General features: G+C 44.6%; 1 protein-coding gene across 3 annotated transcripts in view; it reads left to right on the forward strand.

Moving 5' to 3' along the window:
- The window catches only part of GALNT13 (polypeptide N-acetylgalactosaminyltransferase 13), a gene marked incomplete at both ends in the record, with an annotated part of 100,576 nt that overhangs the window by 73,584 nt on the left and 10,526 nt on the right, over positions 1-16,466 (forward strand). For all 3 annotated transcript variants that reach the window (XM_084288807.1, XM_084288805.1, XM_084288806.1), the window contains 2 exons: positions 5,764-5,903; positions 8,336-8,434. In XM_084288807.1, coding sequence (XP_084144933.1) covers positions 5,764-5,903; positions 8,336-8,434 — 239 coding nt within the window. The remainder of the gene's footprint in view (positions 1-5,763; positions 5,904-8,335; positions 8,435-16,466) is intronic.

Below are 16,466 nucleotides of genomic sequence, written 5' to 3' on the forward strand. Positions count from 1 at the left end.
CCTCGCCCTGAGCCTGCCTGCCTGGGCACTGAGCCTGCTCAGAGTAAAAATAGTGAGGGAAGGAAAAAGGAAGCAAGTACAAAAAATATTACAACTCTTCTAGCATCACAATTACCAAAGGGGCTCTCTGAGTTCCTTCCTTGACCTCATCGTGCAGTCAGTGCAGCTGTAGGGCTGCACACATCGTGTGTGAGGGATGGAAATCCTCCTGATCGGTCAGGCGTGGCTGTGGGCTAGGCAGGAATTCTGCCCGAGGCAAACAGAAATGTAGGCATGTGGGCCCTCGTAAGCACCAAAACTGTTCCTTGACACCAAATGCACAAACGTCTTCTGTGATATCTTGTTCAGGCCTTATGCAGACAGCAGCAGTACGGCTGCTGCTGCATCGAAAAATACCTTTACTTTGTTCTTTCTGTTAATTTTTCAGGCACTGATATTGAATACCCAACTCATAATAGTCCTTGCTTATTGAGCTTCTCTGGAAAAAAGAAAACAACAACACATTACATAGATTAGAAGCGATTGCATTGCACAATACTTATCTTTATAGCGTTATCCACTGTTTCTAAACCGTTCACATAAAAAATTACTCTTGTCTGTGTACATCCCCCCAAAAGTGTTCTGCACACACAGGAGAGGAGGCGATGAGGCTGTGGGAGGGCTGAGGATGGCTGGGTCAGCCCAGTGCCTCCTGTGTACCCACAGGCTGTGCAGCCCTGGCAGTGGGTTTGTCCCCAGCATTGCTTGGGATTGATCAAAGGTAAAGGCCCAAGAAATAATAATGTTCTTCAAAGAGCACTTCATGTTCGAGACTCACCAAAATAGCAAGTTACTAATGTAGAAAAAGAGCAGAAGAAAGCAAACAGCGGGGCGGTGATGGAGCACAGGAGGTGCAAGGATGACCAGAGCCTGGTCCCTCTGTGGGGTGTGGGAAGCAGCCGCTGGCCGCCTGCCCACCCGTAGTGGTTTCCCATGGGAAAACTCGGAATCTTCATTCCATGCCATGTTTGATAGCATGAAACAACTGCCTCAATTTATCTTAAATCGCTTACGAATTGATGCAAGACCCTTTCAGACAGAGGCATTTTGTCGGTGGTGCGTTTTCTTAGCTTTGCTTTTTGAGTTAGCACGTTTTTTGGTTGTTTTGCTTTTTGGTGAGTTATGCATGTTTTCCTGGCAGTAGAAACAAGACATCGAGGCGCTCCAGAGCCAACTTCATTAATGTTTTGGCTAATTAGAAAATGCATTTGTTACCAGTGAATGTCTGCTTTTGATAGAGGTATAAAACGGAATTCCCTGGATTTTGGAAGCGTACAGCATCACGTGTTATTTTCTGAGCTGTTAGAAGCAGCGTGGAAAGCACAGCCAGAGCTGCCTGGCGTTCAGCTGTCGCCCTGGGCAGCTGGAGGAGGTGAACGGCTCCTCTGACGCCAGCAAAACAGCACTGGGGAAAAGGAAAAGGCAGCAGAGCGTGCTGCAGACAAGTGTCCTCCCAGGCACCGGTTGAGCCACAGTGGTGCAGAAAGAGGTGTTTTTCCAAAATGACTTGCAAGGGTTCTCAGTGCTTCTCGGTAACGTGCCCCAGGCATCCTGCTTCTGCAGACTTAATTCAGCACTTGGCCGTGTTTACCCGTGTGAAGCATAACACAATTCCAAGTACAATGTTGGTAGTAAAAAAGCAAGCATCGTGAAATAAAAGCAGTGCCAGCTGTGGAGTTTGCAGGTAGGCTCGGTCCTTAGCTTTGTTGTTTGAAGGGGGCACTGCAGATAGCGGGCTGGCTGCTGTGCAATGCAGCACAGGCTTTCAGATCTGAACTACAGCCTGACGTGTGTGGACTGGCTTCTCTGGTCCATTGCTCTCCATTTGAATGCTCTGGAATATCGATTCAGTGAAATGTTTTCTCTTAGGCTTTTCAAGGCAGCAAAGGACAGCAAAAGCCTCATTTGGATTGAGTTTTCTAAGGGTTATTCTTACAGAAAGAAAATGATTTCCAGTTCTGCAAGTTTGTACTTCATTCCGGTGAATAGTTTTCATCTTTATCATCATGAATAAATGTCTTGTTACGCAGAAATGGTGCATTTAGCCAATTTTGAAACTGTGTCCTTGTGTACCAATTTACAGGGCATGACCATTGGAAAGAATGCAGGTGTAATGCAATTCTGCAGCCATTCAATTTGTTCCACTCGAAGCGCATCAGCCGGTCTGTTAATATAACCTGCTTCTTTCCTGAGATGTTTGCTTTTGCTCATTACACGTCCTTTGGCTTCTTGTGATGTTTTGTTTCTTTTTTTGCATCCGAGAACATTTCACTTCCATTTTCTTAGTTTCATGTAAGCAGGCTTATTAGTCATTAATTATTTTTATATTTCCTCTGAGTCCCATCGATTATTTAGCAAGTAATGACACCGAATAGGTATTGATTCCTAATGGCTTGGTTTAAATTGAGCAGAAGGGGCTATAGGGGCTTACTGGAGATCTATACAAATTAGGTCCTTGCTGGAAGCGAGAGCAGAGCGTTGGGGCTGGCGTCATGCAGCGTGACCGAGTGCTCCCTAAACAAGTCTGCCTGGTTCATGTGAGACGAGGAATGGCTGTAATGAAGGGGCATTGGGAAAGGAGAATGTGTTAGGGTTGTAGTGGGGAGTATTTTTAATTTTTTATAGGAACCCGTGGAGAGGAAGGGAAGGGAAGGGAGGGCTCCATGTGGGAGGGGGGGCTCGTGCCTGGGTGCTGGGGACCTGGGCACCACTACAGGGCACGCGGCCAGGTCTGGTGGGATCCCAGGTGTAAGAGCCTGGGGATAAAACTGCCCCACTGCGGTGGGTATGCCAAAGCCACCAAGGGCACCCAGTCTTTACTGCCAGGCTTCATTAACGTGTAAAACCCAAATTCGTCTTGCTGCCGCTTGTTTAATTACAGAAAACTTGGGTATGAAGCTGAGTCAGATTGAGTGGAAAAAGGCTTATTGCTTTCTATTCCAGCAACACCAGGGCTGAAACAACTGTGGAATTAGAAATCCATGTGAGACAAATAGAAACAAAGTGTTTGGTGAACCCACGGGGTTTCTCATTGAGAGGCAGCATTTCTGATTGGGTTTACAACCAGCGTATCAAAGTGTGTGTGCGATGGGGGAAGGCTGTGTTGTTTGTGATCTCAGACCAGAACACTGTTAATATCCTTTTTCCTCGTGTTCAGCTTCATCAGATCCTCACAGTACGAAGCACCATGCAACTCAGATAGTGCTTTTCTCCTAACCCCTCCAGTGCCCTCCTGCAAGGATGATTAGCCTGATTAGGGGTAAGGACGGAGCAGCACGCGTGCCAGCAGCACGCTCCTCTTCCTCTGCAAGTGGCAGCACTCACAGGCCCCCATTCCCCCTTCCCAAAAAAAGCTTGCCCTGAAAACATAAGAAAATGTAAATAAAGTCTTTTTTTTTTTTTCTGTAAACAAGGATGTGTACACATTGCAGAAATCCTGCTGACAAAACTTGTTTAGCAATCCGGTTTAAGTCTTCACTTTTCCACTGTCCCTTAAGTTACTATGATTTAAGTTACTGTGATTTAAATATGGATAAGAGTGGTGTAAGTTAAATTTTTGTTAATAGCAATAAATGGTTTTACTGTTGAGTACTGAATTTCTTTAGAGATGGATATCATCTTCTGCACTAGGGTGTGACTTCCTAGCAGAATAAGCTGATATTCTCGGAGTTTCGCCTCTAAAAAGGTTTCAAAATAAGATCCCATAGATACTGGAAAGTAGGAGATGATGAAAATGCAGCATGGATTTCAGATATAAATCTGGTGGTGCCTTTCAAACCATGATCTGAAACCATTTATATGGAGCACTATTGCTGTGGCCTGAAATAAGCAGTCGTGCTATAACCAAAATAACGCTGCACTCAGTCTGGATGCGCTGCAGCTCTGCAGAGTGCTTCTTTAAAATAAAAATAAGCACCTTGCTAAATATAGTCCAAAGTAAAGCCCAGTAGGCTGAAGAACTGTTCCTAAAAGCCTTACCCTGCTGAAGAAGCAGTGGAGGTCGCTGCAGGTGGTTGTAAAGCAGTCGTAACCTGGTTGTAAGTTGGAAGCCTGGTGCAGGACATCAGGGCTGTAAAACCCTTCCCGTGTGTTCTCAGCCTGAAAGCTCAGCACAGTGGGGGCCTCCCGAGAGGGGCTGATTCCTGGTGCTGCAAGGAGCAGGAGCAGGGCTCTGGGCACCAGCCCTAAGGGTGCTGCAGTGGGTGCAGGGGCACAGGGAGCTGGGTCCCACGCAGGTGGGGGGAGCGAGCCCTTTTGGGCTGCTTGCGGACCATTTCTGCAGCTTTGGCTTCACTGTCCCTTTGGATAACAGTTCCTCGGATATCAGTCATCTAGAATTAGATTAAATTAGACCACATAGAGCATCTGACATGCTTTTTGGCTTTTGGTTATCTTTCTTACTGACTCCAGGTGACCGTGTGGCAAGCCCCTGGAGACTGGTCGTTGTGGCTTTGTGCTGAGCTCCTTCCTTCGCTGTCCTGTTCCTGGAGCGTGTTGGTTTTGAGAGGGGTGTTGCAGGCTGCTGGTTCGCTTGTATGTTAACCTCTGAGCGTCACATACACAAACCTGCAAATAGGGTGGGAATGGCAGCGGTATTTGCTTGCCATGCATCCTACCTAGAAAGTGTTAAGAAGCTGAGTATATTGGTTGCCTTTCTTTGGCACTGAACGGGTACACCTGATGGGTTTCTTCTCCACGTAATGAGTTTCTAGCCCCTTTTTCAAGGAGCTGTAGGAAAGGCACGGTGCTGAGCTGGCTCGCTGCGGGCTGCAAGTGCTGTGGGCAGTGCTGGTGCACGCGGGCTGTCAGAGGGGGGGTGTTTGTGTCTGATGTGGCCATTTCTGGCCTCGTTCCTGCCATCTCCAGTGTCTGGGACATGCAGCCCTGCCTGCGTGCTCCCATGTGCATTTCCACTTCCCTGGGCACACACACAGCAGCAGGTAAGTACGTGCCTTGTCTGGCTGCCGTCTCAGCGGCACCGTATGTTCTGCTAATCCATATGCTCTAAATTAAAACGCAGACTGCAGCCTCCCCGAGGGCTTCCCAGCTGATTTCCCCCCCTCCCTGACTCATCTGCTACGTTTTCTCCCTCTGTGACCCATGTTTCCTACGGGTGGCCCTCGCACCACCCCTTGCTGGTGGCAGCAGGATTCTGCCAGGCTTGGGTCTGGCACCTGGAGATGGGTGCTAGGAAGGGTGCCGGGGATCCCGGTTTGTTACTGGGGCACAGCACCTTGCAGGAGGGAGCAGCAGGGTCCCGGGAGACAGAGCTGGAAAAGTCCAGGCAGTGTGCTATGGGACCACGGGGGTAAAGGTGTTCATGGATGGGGTTTTCTTTCTGTGAGCATCAAAGTGGGCAAACACTGTACAGCATTTTTTAAAAGGGGATCTTGAATTAATCACTATTTGGTCTGAAATTCTTGGATTACGTACAATTGAACCTTGGTCCTGAATGGTTAATGTCTTGGGAGACAAAGGAATCAAGGAATTCAATGGTCTTGGCTTTTATCAGAAAAAGAAAAAATGTATTTTTTTTCAAGAGTTTCAATCTTGCTAAATTAATTATTTAATGCTTGTAAATATCTATGGTGTAGCAGCAGTGCATGTATTCACCCGACTCTGTGTTATAATAAGAGGGAAATTAAAAAAAAAAAAAAAAGATCCGTGATGCCTTCTTTGTAGCTTTGCAGGAACCACACTGATCACGTCTCTTAACAATTTCAGGTGTTGTTAAGGTGGATTATGGCGATGTGTCGGTCAGAAAAGCGCTAAGAGAAAACCTGAAGTGTAAACCCTTTTCGTGGTACTTGGAAAACATCTACCCCGACTCGCAGATCCCAAGGCGCTACTACTCTCTTGGCGAGGTAGGAATCGCTCATTTATTATGCTGAATTAAGCAGTAAGTGCACTGTGCTTGTTGCAGAACCACTGGGAAGGTGAAGTGGCTTTGGAGAAAGGAATAAAATGCTTGTGTGCATTCTCTGGGTCTTATTCACCTTTTATTTTGAGCAAATTATATATATGCTAAATCTTTTTTAAGGGGTATTGCTGTTATGAAAGTGTTCACCATTAAAAATCCATCTTTTAAATTGAGCTGTGTATCGGAAAAACTGGGTTTGTGATGAATATTTTCAAATGATTAAATAATGTGGAATGGTTGAAAAAGCTTTCCATCATCATTTTTCACTTATATGTAGAATAGAAGGTCAGCTTCTTTTTGCCCCCTTTCTTTTTCTTTTTTTTTTTTAATTGAAATGTGTTTGTTCATTGATAGTGTTTTCTGTTGAGGCTGCCTGGAGCTGAATATCACAGACATTGCTAATAATCTGATGATTTGAGTACTACCAAGAACCGAAGGCTCTTTAAAATTCAGATAATTTGCTGTTAAAAATATTCTATTGAGTTGTATCTAAGCTGACTTCTGAAAGCTCTTGAATGCTTTGATTTAAAGGTAGCTGCTGATAGAATAGCAATCAAAGGAGCAAATGGCTTTATTGCATCCAGGAAAGTAATTTGCTATTGAAACTTGCAATTGTAGTGAAAAATAAAAGCCGCAGTAGGGTTTTGAGTTTAACTATGACAAAATAAAGTGAAACACAGGTTTACAGCAAGGAAAGAACTCATCTAACAAGTGTCAAATAATAAGGATTTGTACAATATTGTCAGACTGGAAAATAAAAGTATGAGGAAGTAATACAATAGTTATTAAAACACCTTATTTTTAACAACACAGCCTCAGTTTCTATGGAAACAGGCATTCAGGCAGGATCTATGAATTAGAACTCATGCTTGACTATTGCAGCCGCCGCCTGCCAGTTGAGCAGTAAAGTGGATTTTTACACCTAAAACTCCAGTCCCCTAATCAGCAGCAATGGAGAATTTTAAAAACATCTGAGGTGTATTCTCAGAGTACTTTTCCTCTCTCCCAGCAGTGAATTGAAATATGAGTGTTGCTTTTATAAACTAAGTGCACAACTTTAAAATGAAATTTCCAGCGTGGAGCTGTACAGAACTGAAGTTCTTCGGTGGCTGGTGCAGCTTTTTCATCGGAGACTTGCCAGGCAGATCCTGCAGACTGCCAGGTCTTCCTTTGCAACTAAATTTTCCCTTCAGTTAGAACATAACCCATATGCAGTTACTGTGCTAGATTTGAGTTTCCTAGATGAACAAAAATATGCCTCAGACAGGGCATAAGCTTTTGGCAAAATGCGGTGAATGCTGAATATGCTTTTTTGTATTTTACTCGTATCATGTTGTAAGGGAATAGAATGTAAATCCAAGACAATAATTTTGTGAAGCTGAGACATGATAATCATGGAGGAGTTTTCAAGTCACTTTTCATTTTAGCCCTCTGTTTTAATGAATCAAGGGATTGCAAAAAAAATTACCTTTCTCATGAAAACACTTGACTGTCTATTTCAACAAAAAGGTGATTTGAGAAAAAGAGGCTTGACTGCAGCTTTTCATGGAAATGAGTTTGAGAAAATTGAAGTAGCTCTGTAAGAAGTGAAACAAACATTTTTTCCCAGGACAAAGATGGAGTTCGGGCAGTTCTCTCATTTACCCACTGCTCAGGATTGGGATAATGTCCAATTATTCCAATCAATTGTGTATTTTCAGAGCACAGTTCACACCAGTTTTGCCAAAGCACCAAGGCCCAAGACATGTCTTGACCTTCCTCCCATTAGCAAGAAGATCACCGCGTGCCGTTGGCCATGGCAAGGAGCAGGACCCCGTGTTTGTGCAGTGCTCCTACAAGAGGGCTGGGCTGAGGAAGATGTTTTATTGACAAACATTGGCAGTACCTGTGGGTGACAGCTCCGTACCTGTTAGAGCAGAGGGGAGAGAAGGTGCTCCATCAAGGAGCTGCCTGGCAGCCCCTGCTCAGAAGGAGTCAGACACGAGAACTGCTGGTGCTGTTTGTCTGTCTGGGGACAGGATCAGCCCTGCTGGAAAGAAATATAAACTCGTGTCTTAGGCAAAGCACTGCTTTTCCATTGCTAAGCATATTTCATCTGTTAACAAAACAGCACAAGGCACTGGAAGAGATTCAGCTTGAATGCCGTTCATCCTCTCACTTAATATGTAATTTGAAAACTCATTATGCTTTTTGTAATTATTTCGTATTCTTTCAGGAGTGTGACATGTTTACCAATTGCAAGTTGAAATGCATTCATTTAGCTGAATGCATAGATAATGTACTTTTTCCTGCAGCTCACAGTTATGTAATTTTTTTTCTGCAAATATGGCATTTAGAGACATACATTTTTTACATTTCTTCTCTTTTTTTCTTTAGATCAGGAATGTTGACACCAACCAGTGCTTAGACAACATGGGCCGCAAGGAAAATGAGAAAGTGGGCATTTTCAACTGCCATGGCATGGGAGGCAATCAGGTAAAAAAGAAATAAAAGATAAATGTTAAAGAAATATTTTTTGTACAGTAAATGCTTCAATCTGCTGCTGTGTAACCATGGGCAAAATAGTTTAAAAAAAAAAAAAAAAAAAAAAGAAAAAGTGGCTAGAATTCTCCCGGAGTAATGCAGGAGCTGCAGTTTCACCTGTCAGCACTCCTTTCCCTCTGCAGAAACAAGTGCCACTCGTGTCGCCGCAGGCAGGGGGTTTGTGCTGGGTGCCTGTGAAGTGGTTGTGCTGGAGCCACGTGGGCCCTCGGGCACCGCAGCGCAGAGGTGGCTGTGCTGCATCACTACAAAAAGGAACTGCAGCAATTAGCAAATGTATTGATGGAAGTTCCAACCTTTCTGAGATTTTGAGCTTCTTAAAAGCTTTAGGAGTACTCAGGTAGTCACTGTTTCAAGTGACAGCTGCCCATTTTGAAAATGTACTGGTTCGTGTCCATAGGTCCTGCATTTGTAGGTCCAGAGAAGTATCTGAGTGAAAACATTGAATTCATTCCTCTTATTTAGAGTGCAGATCCTAAAGAATCCCTAACCAATGGTAAACCAAACTCTTCTTTCTGAGCCTTCCTATGCCAATATATCTCAAATCACCATAAAAAAAAAAAAAAAGAAAAGAAAAGAAAAGAAAAGAAAAGAAAAGAAAAGAAAAGAAAAGAAAAGAAAAGAAAAGAAAAGAAAAGAAAAGAAAAGAAAAGAAAAGAAAAGAAAAGAAAAGAAAAGAAAAGAAAAGAAAAGAAAAGAAAAGAAAAGAAAAGAAAAAATGGATCCAGTCTCCTTTATACTTCTCACATCAACCAAAATCCGCAGGTAAATGGGCTGTGTACACCTGCGGAAGGGACACAGGGACACTTCCCCTGCGTTTGCATGACCAAGGAGCACTATCTGTGATCTGGTGGAGGTTTTGCAAGGAGTCTGATCTACGTGCGGAACATTATTCATGCATTAGAGCTCATACACAACTCCCATTAAAAGTTATCTCTATTAACTTCTGTTATAATGAGAAATTAGAGCTGAGCTAAGTCATGTAAATGCTGGGGGCGGGGGGGCTGTACGGTTACAAAAATAGCTGAGGAACAAAACTCCTTCAGAATGAAAATGAAGCAAAAATAATACCTAGCTCGTTAGAGCCGAGCAAGATGCATGTGTGCTATCCAGCTGGAGGCACAGGCAAATATCTCATGGCTCCCAAAGTGGTTTAAAGGACTTGAGGATAATAAGATTCTAAAAATATGAATATCTTTAAAAAAAAATAAAGAAAAATGGCATACATTGAGTGAGGCCCCTCATTTAGGAATTGTTTTTGAGATTACAGAGCTGTGGAGGATTCCTCGTTATGTTGGCATGGGCATTTCTGATAGCCATGTTCCAGTCACCGGGTCACGGCTGAGTTAGGAGTACTGATAGCCCCCAAAATAAATACTGAAAATCTAATGCAGTAAAATGTGATCTTAGAACTGTTTTCTTTGCTTTATATGGAAAATAAATGCAAATGTCCTCAAGATCCTGCCTTCAAATCAGCTGCAGCTGGGGCAGGGCTTTAATGGCAAGAATATGAGGTTTGGGCATCGATGCATCGCTCTCCCAGCACGGTGAGCTGCTGGCTTTGTGGCATTTTAGAGGAAATTCATTCCATTCACTGGCCTGGCACTGGGCAAAGCAGGCTCCTGTTTTTCCTGCCTGCAATCATCCCAACGGGGCGATGGTTAGCCTTTTGCTGCGTTGCCATGGCAATGGCATCTCCTCCCGGGGATGTTCGGGGCGCTGAGCACAGCAGCCATCCCACATGTCCCAGGGCACCAGGGCCACATGGGTTCCCACATGGGTTCCCATGCAGGTTCCTACATGGGTTTCCCTGCAGGTTCCCTCCCAGGATCCCACATGGGTTTCCCCGCAGGTTCCCCTGCATGCATCAGGGCTGTGCTGGGCAGCGAGGGGCTGTGGCACCATCCCCTCCCCTTCTGAAGAACAGACAAAGCTACAAACAAGTCCCCATCGGCCTGCATTTCCCTTAACGAGAAGCTTCACAGCAGCCAGAGCCCCACCGAAGTGACGGTCTGGGGGATTTTTGCTATTTTCCGTGCAAATTGGGAGCATTTTGTCGGGAACTATTTCGAGTGAGTGGGGAATTGCATCCACCGGGGGTTTGCTCAGTGGTACCGTGCCTGGGGCAGCTGCTGCAGGCTGCCCTCACAACGAGCGTGGTGTTTTATAGGGTTTAGTAAGCAGGCAAGGCGAGCACCACTCCCTTCTGGTACAGAAAGTTCAGGCTCAGTACTCACTGACAATTAAAAAAAAAAAAAAAAAACAAAGACAAAAGCCCACACTTGTTAGAGGTTTTTTTTCCCTCATTTAGCTCTAAGTTATGAGTCTTTCAGGAACTGTTCTGTTTCACAGATTTTTCATAGATTTTTCATTTTTCCCCATTCACAGTAAACGTAGGTATTTTCAACGCCTCTCAAACGCGAGCACTTCGTGTAGCAGTATCTAGAAAGTTTTCATAAAATCTCCCTCTGGAAGGATTTCTTTGTACACTACGGTAGGTTGCTTGTTGCTGAGAACAGGGAAATGTGTGAGCTGCCTGTATCGAGAGGCTCCCCTTCCACAGCAGTCCTCCCTCCCGAGGACATCACACAGAAATGTTTGTGCCTGGCAGGCAGGGGCACCTCAAACCCTGAGCATAAGCCTTGTGGTGAAAGCTCCTGCTTTGGCCATGGAAAACACGGAAACGCAGCAGTCATACTTCACATTTTCAGTTGGATAATTTATCAGTGGCTGCAGCCATTCAGCAGTGCACCTAACAGCACTCCTGGGCATGAGTAAAACCGAGCAAAGCACTGAGCTCGGTGACAACTGGGCGCCCCTTGGTGCTGCTGGCAGTGCTCTGCAGCGGGTCCCAAACCGGCCACCTGCAGCCTGGCCGTACAGGGAGCACTGCATGTGTAAACACAGCGCCCGTTAGAGGTTTCACGAGTGTAGTGCTTTGATTTTACTTCATATCTTAAATAAATGCTAGGTTTCTTAAATGGTTACCTGAAGGTAGCTTAGCCAGCCGTTCTTCGCTTTTCCTGCCTTTCTCACCTTTGGCAATCTCCTGTTTTCCCCGATTTTGATCTATGTGTAGCTTCTCGTCCTCTAAACAAAACCATCATGAGCAAAACTAATTATTTCTGATATTTGGCTAGTCCGTTTTGCTGATAGATGATTTCCCTTGCAGACTTTACATCATTCTTATGTACTGATGTTATAAACCTCTGGGCAGGAACTGTCTGACACCCTGGATTTGCCCAGGGTGCAGCACAGCGGAGCTCTCGGTGATCTCCAGCACAATCATAATAACTATGATTAACAGGGAACAAAGGAGCAGTGCCTGGCTGTTAAATAACAGCATCTTTTGTTTAACGCAGTCAGAATGAGAATAGTGACTTATTTTTAGAGTCTACGTGAAAACTGAATTGCTGCTTCTTTAAATTGGCAGAAATAGTCCCCAGGGAATGGAGGAAAGCTAGCACTGGATGTATAAATCACAGCAGTGAAGCCTGGGTAGCTAAGGTGCAGGAGAGGAGCACTGGCTGTACCTGCTAGGAAGCGGGAATTCGGGGGGATGCTGCTTGGGAGGAAGGGGAAGAGATGCCTCAGAAAGGCTTTGAGAAATGCTTTGCAAGAACAGCTTGTGTTCCGATGTGTAGGGAGCCATCCATTACGAAGTGACAGCAGCCTGAGAAACACAACCAGGCCAACAAAGCAAACAAGCCAGCCACAGCCCTGCCACCCCCGTGGAGCCAAAAGTCAGCTTTTGTTGCGGTTTTTGTGCAAACTGCTGAATGCACTTGAAACCCCTGTGCAGTAACAGCGGTTAGGAAAGGACAAAAGATTGCCTTGTGGAGGACAAAGGGCTCGGTATGGGGAAGCTGTGTTTGCCGCTCGCACAAAGGGGTGATTCCACGTGTGTTTTCCCAGTGCCATCTTCTGAATGTGACAAAAAGGCAGTTTCTTAGCAACCTGGGAAGCTGTTTCCTGCGGCACAGCTCCGCTGTGGCTGTCCCTGTCTCCAGCAGGCGCTGGCAGCCAGCACTCTTTTCTGCGATTTTGTTCATTCTTTCGTGCTCAGACCATTTAATGGAGCTGCAAGTACTGATTTCAGGCTATGATAGCTGGTGGTAATTACAGTGTTGTCTTGGTCTGTGGGCCCGAGCACCAGGATAAATGAATTCTTGGCAGTGGTGGCTGGAGGCAGAGGGAGCAGCGGAATAATTTTTGCATGAGCTTTCCCACGCGAGCAAGGCGATTCTGGCTTGGCAGTGTTGATGCCACCGACTGCTGCAGGTGACTGTCTGTGGGACAAGATGAGTTGCTTTCATGCCACTGAGGATCATCACCTAACCTGTTTCTTAGGGATAAAAGTTGTCACTGCTTCCAAGCATAGGAGCAGCCCCACAGGCAGCAGCGAGCTGTTCTGGTGCCCTGAGCTGGGCACGCATGCAGACAGCACCTGTAGGTTAGGTTTATACCTCCCTGGTGGGACACGCTGCCTGGGCGGGTTGTTTTGGTGGTTGTTCAGATATCAGGTGCCATTAAGGTACCAAAAACTAAAGCCTGCTGCTTACATCATCTGGAATTAAAATAGGGCTGGACCCATCCAGTCCCAAAGAACCCAGAGGATGGGCTGGCTCGCTGCAGAAGGGCTTCTCTGCTGAGCAGCAGCGTGCCCTGCACGCCCACGGCACCTCCGTGGAAGGCTGGGCTCATGGCAAGGGGCTCTCCTGTTTCACCCTGCAATGTGTTGTGTGAAATACACTATTTAATTAGCGGTAAGATGCGACGTATTGTTCCTCAGCTGCTATTTTTACACGGTGGCATTAATATAATTATATCTATAATTAATATGGATGTTAGTAAAATGGTGGCCTGATAATTTTACATTGTCTTAATTAGCATTCATTTTTCTTTCTGAAGACTGCATGTTTTGCAAATCCATCTTCTGTAATTGTTAATTCAGACATCGCTTATACTTTCAAAAGATATAATGGAGCAGTGTATTGCAATTATCAAAGAAGAGAGGAAAAAGAAAGAGGCAAATGGAAATACATTACAAAATCCAAGTATTTGCTTTCCATAAAGCACAGAAGAAAACATCTGCTATGTCTCTGAGGCTAGAAGAAAGTGTCTGATGCAAATATGTTTACTGTATAAAAACACAACACAAATAAGTTGAAAATTAAAGTAGAAGTTGCTTCAGGATAAATGCTGCTGGATAAATCTCTTAATAATTAGCATGGTAAAAGATAAACTATCTGCACAGTGTGTGCGTGGAGAGATTCCTGCGACCAAATTCTGCTATTTCAGCTGAAAAATACTTTGTGCTACAAATGTTATCAGTGATTTTCAGATTAATAGAAAACTTGGCCATTTTTTTTGTTCCCCTTAGAACACGACAGCAAGCAAATAATTCTGGCATTTTACCATTGAGTAAGGTTTTTGGTTGAATGTGCTTAAAAGAACGAACAAAGCCCCCCAAAATGCTTCTTGTGTTGGATATTGATTATGGTAACATGGGAGCCGAACAGCTGCTTCAGATTAATGGTTGCTTTAACCCAGGCCTTCAATATTTAAACTACATGACATCTTTCTCTGCCCAGCCTGGTCCTGCGCCAGTTTTGACCAAGGATTATTTGTAAGGATGTGACAGATCGGAGCTGAATGCTGAGCGCTGCATTTGGTAGGAGTAGCACCACGGGAAAAGCAGGGAATGTTTTACTTAGAAATGAGCTATGTCTAGGGGGATACATACCTCTCCCAACATACAGGTATATATTTTTCAATAGATGCAGATATTGCAGACTAATAGGAGCACCAATAGCATTTTTGTCCTAACTTAGGTTACTTGTTAATTTATCTCAAATTACCATTTCTTGACTTCCGTGCTTATTATTCGGAAAATAATAATAGTTCAAAACAATGTACTGAAGGTGGAGTTTCTGAGGTCATGAAGAATGATTGAAGAAAGTTGCTTTTGATGTTACTGTGTTTTATTCTGAGAAGAATTTTCAGGTGATGGTGTAAATGAGAAGTTCACGAGCAGATAAGTATTTCTTTCCCAAACCTTCAGATGTTGCTGTTGGTCCCGAACATGGACTGCTCTTGTACCTCTCAAAGAATCCTTTTCAAAATGATACTCGTGTCTCTTCCTTGGTTAGCCCTCAGCTACAAGTTTTCTTTCCTAAATACTTCTGGGAGGTAAAAAAATGAGATGTGTAGTACATGCACTTAGCTCTCAGCACATTGGCAAGCGCTGACAAAGCTGATGTTTGCAAAATAGAGAAGTCATGTGATATTTTTAAAGGCCGTGGAATTGCTTTTGTACACAGAAAATGGAGGGAAGGGAAATGTGTATTTAAACACTAACACGTTTGAACACTAACTGGCATTTCTGATGTAGACCCAGCTCACCTCCTTCCAAAAGATGCTGTGCTTCAGATTATGATCTCAGCAGAGCACTCATAGCTTGGTATTTAAAAATCTCTTCCCTCTTGAGAAAAGCCTGTCTGAGTATTGGCCTGTGTCTAACGTGTTTTTAAGTGAAAGCAACACTTTGAGAACCTCAGGTTTGGTATCAGTGATTTATCGCTGGGTGAATAAATGCAAAAGGCAGCTGGTACTTTACTGTACCTGTGGATCCTAGATTTTCATCCAGACAAGTCGCTGGTGAGTCGTGAATAAGAAATAATAAAAAATGGAAAGACGGCTGATCCTAGCGGCCCATTGCTTTCCCACCTTTGTCTTGCTGCTGTGAGCTGACAGCTCCGCAGCTTTCTTTGCATGCTTGTTTCGTATTCCATGATCTAAATGATTTATCTGAACCTCCAACTTCAAATTACTTGCCTCTATTCCCTCGGCTGCTTTATGCAGTAGATAAATTCTACAGGTGATTTAGGGAGAATTATCTTCACTGCCCACCACTGCCAAGTGTCACGTTTCCAAGTGACTCGGAATCCTCCGCCCTCAGCTTCCTGCGCTGAGGTTGTCATTTGCTGCCTGATTGATTCTTATTCCTTGAGTACAATTAATTTTTTTCACCAAAAGTCTCAATGGATAGACACTCCCTGGGGCACTGCAGTGCTCGTGGTTCAGAGTTCAGCCTCGGCTCTTTTAATTAGTCTGCAGGCCTTTTGCGAGAGGAATAGATTTTACAGAAACAGTGAAATTGCCAAGTAATTGTTGTGTATGTCCAGATGTTGTATTCAGCTGTGTCTTTTACCTCTGTTAATTGAAGCATTGCTCCGTACGTGAGCATTTTACATGGTGCTGACAACGCTGTTTCTCAGCTGTATGTTTCCATACAGGTTTATACTCATCAGAACCTGAATGGGACATCATAATCTTACTATTTGTCATGGTATTTATCAGTCTTATCAGCTGCAGACTTTCTTCTATTTCTCTGCTTGTTTAGGTGCAGAGATGCTGCAGTGGTGCTGAGGTGCTGGCAGCACAGCAGAGGCAGTTTGTAATGGGGGGGCTGAGACTGCTCCCTGGCCTCCTGGTGCTGAGGACGTGGAACAGGGAAAGATAATTTGCTTTTTTGCAAATAAAAGGATTTTTTTGAAGTTTTTGTGCTGTGGCAGCCAGCGTTGTGGTGGTTTTGAGCAGTGGGTTGGGAGCACAGAGATGCTGAGTGTGTGCAGGCCATGCAATTCAATGTAAATACTGGCGGTCCTACCTGCATCCTTCCTTTCCTCCCTCCTCCTTTGGTCTCCACATTTTAGGCCCCCCTCCTCACTGTCTCCAAGGGACAGACCTTGCTCCTTGCATGGCTGGTGAGGAGCACGCAGGAGGAATGGCTGCACACCACATGGTGGATTAAAGATGTCAAGGGTCTGCGGTCAAACTTATCCGGGGCTTCTCCATGGCCACTTGTGTAGGTGCACTGCCAAACTAGTCTGATAGAATTTTGTTGGCAGATGGTTCTCTCGTGCCTTCATTTATTTCCTGGTTTTATTAAAAGATCTGGTAT

The sequence above is a fragment of the Netta rufina genome, assembly GCF_964035555.1.
Source record: "Netta rufina genome assembly, chromosome: 6".
Classification (NCBI taxonomy): Eukaryota; Metazoa; Chordata; class Aves; order Anseriformes; family Anatidae; genus Netta; species Netta rufina.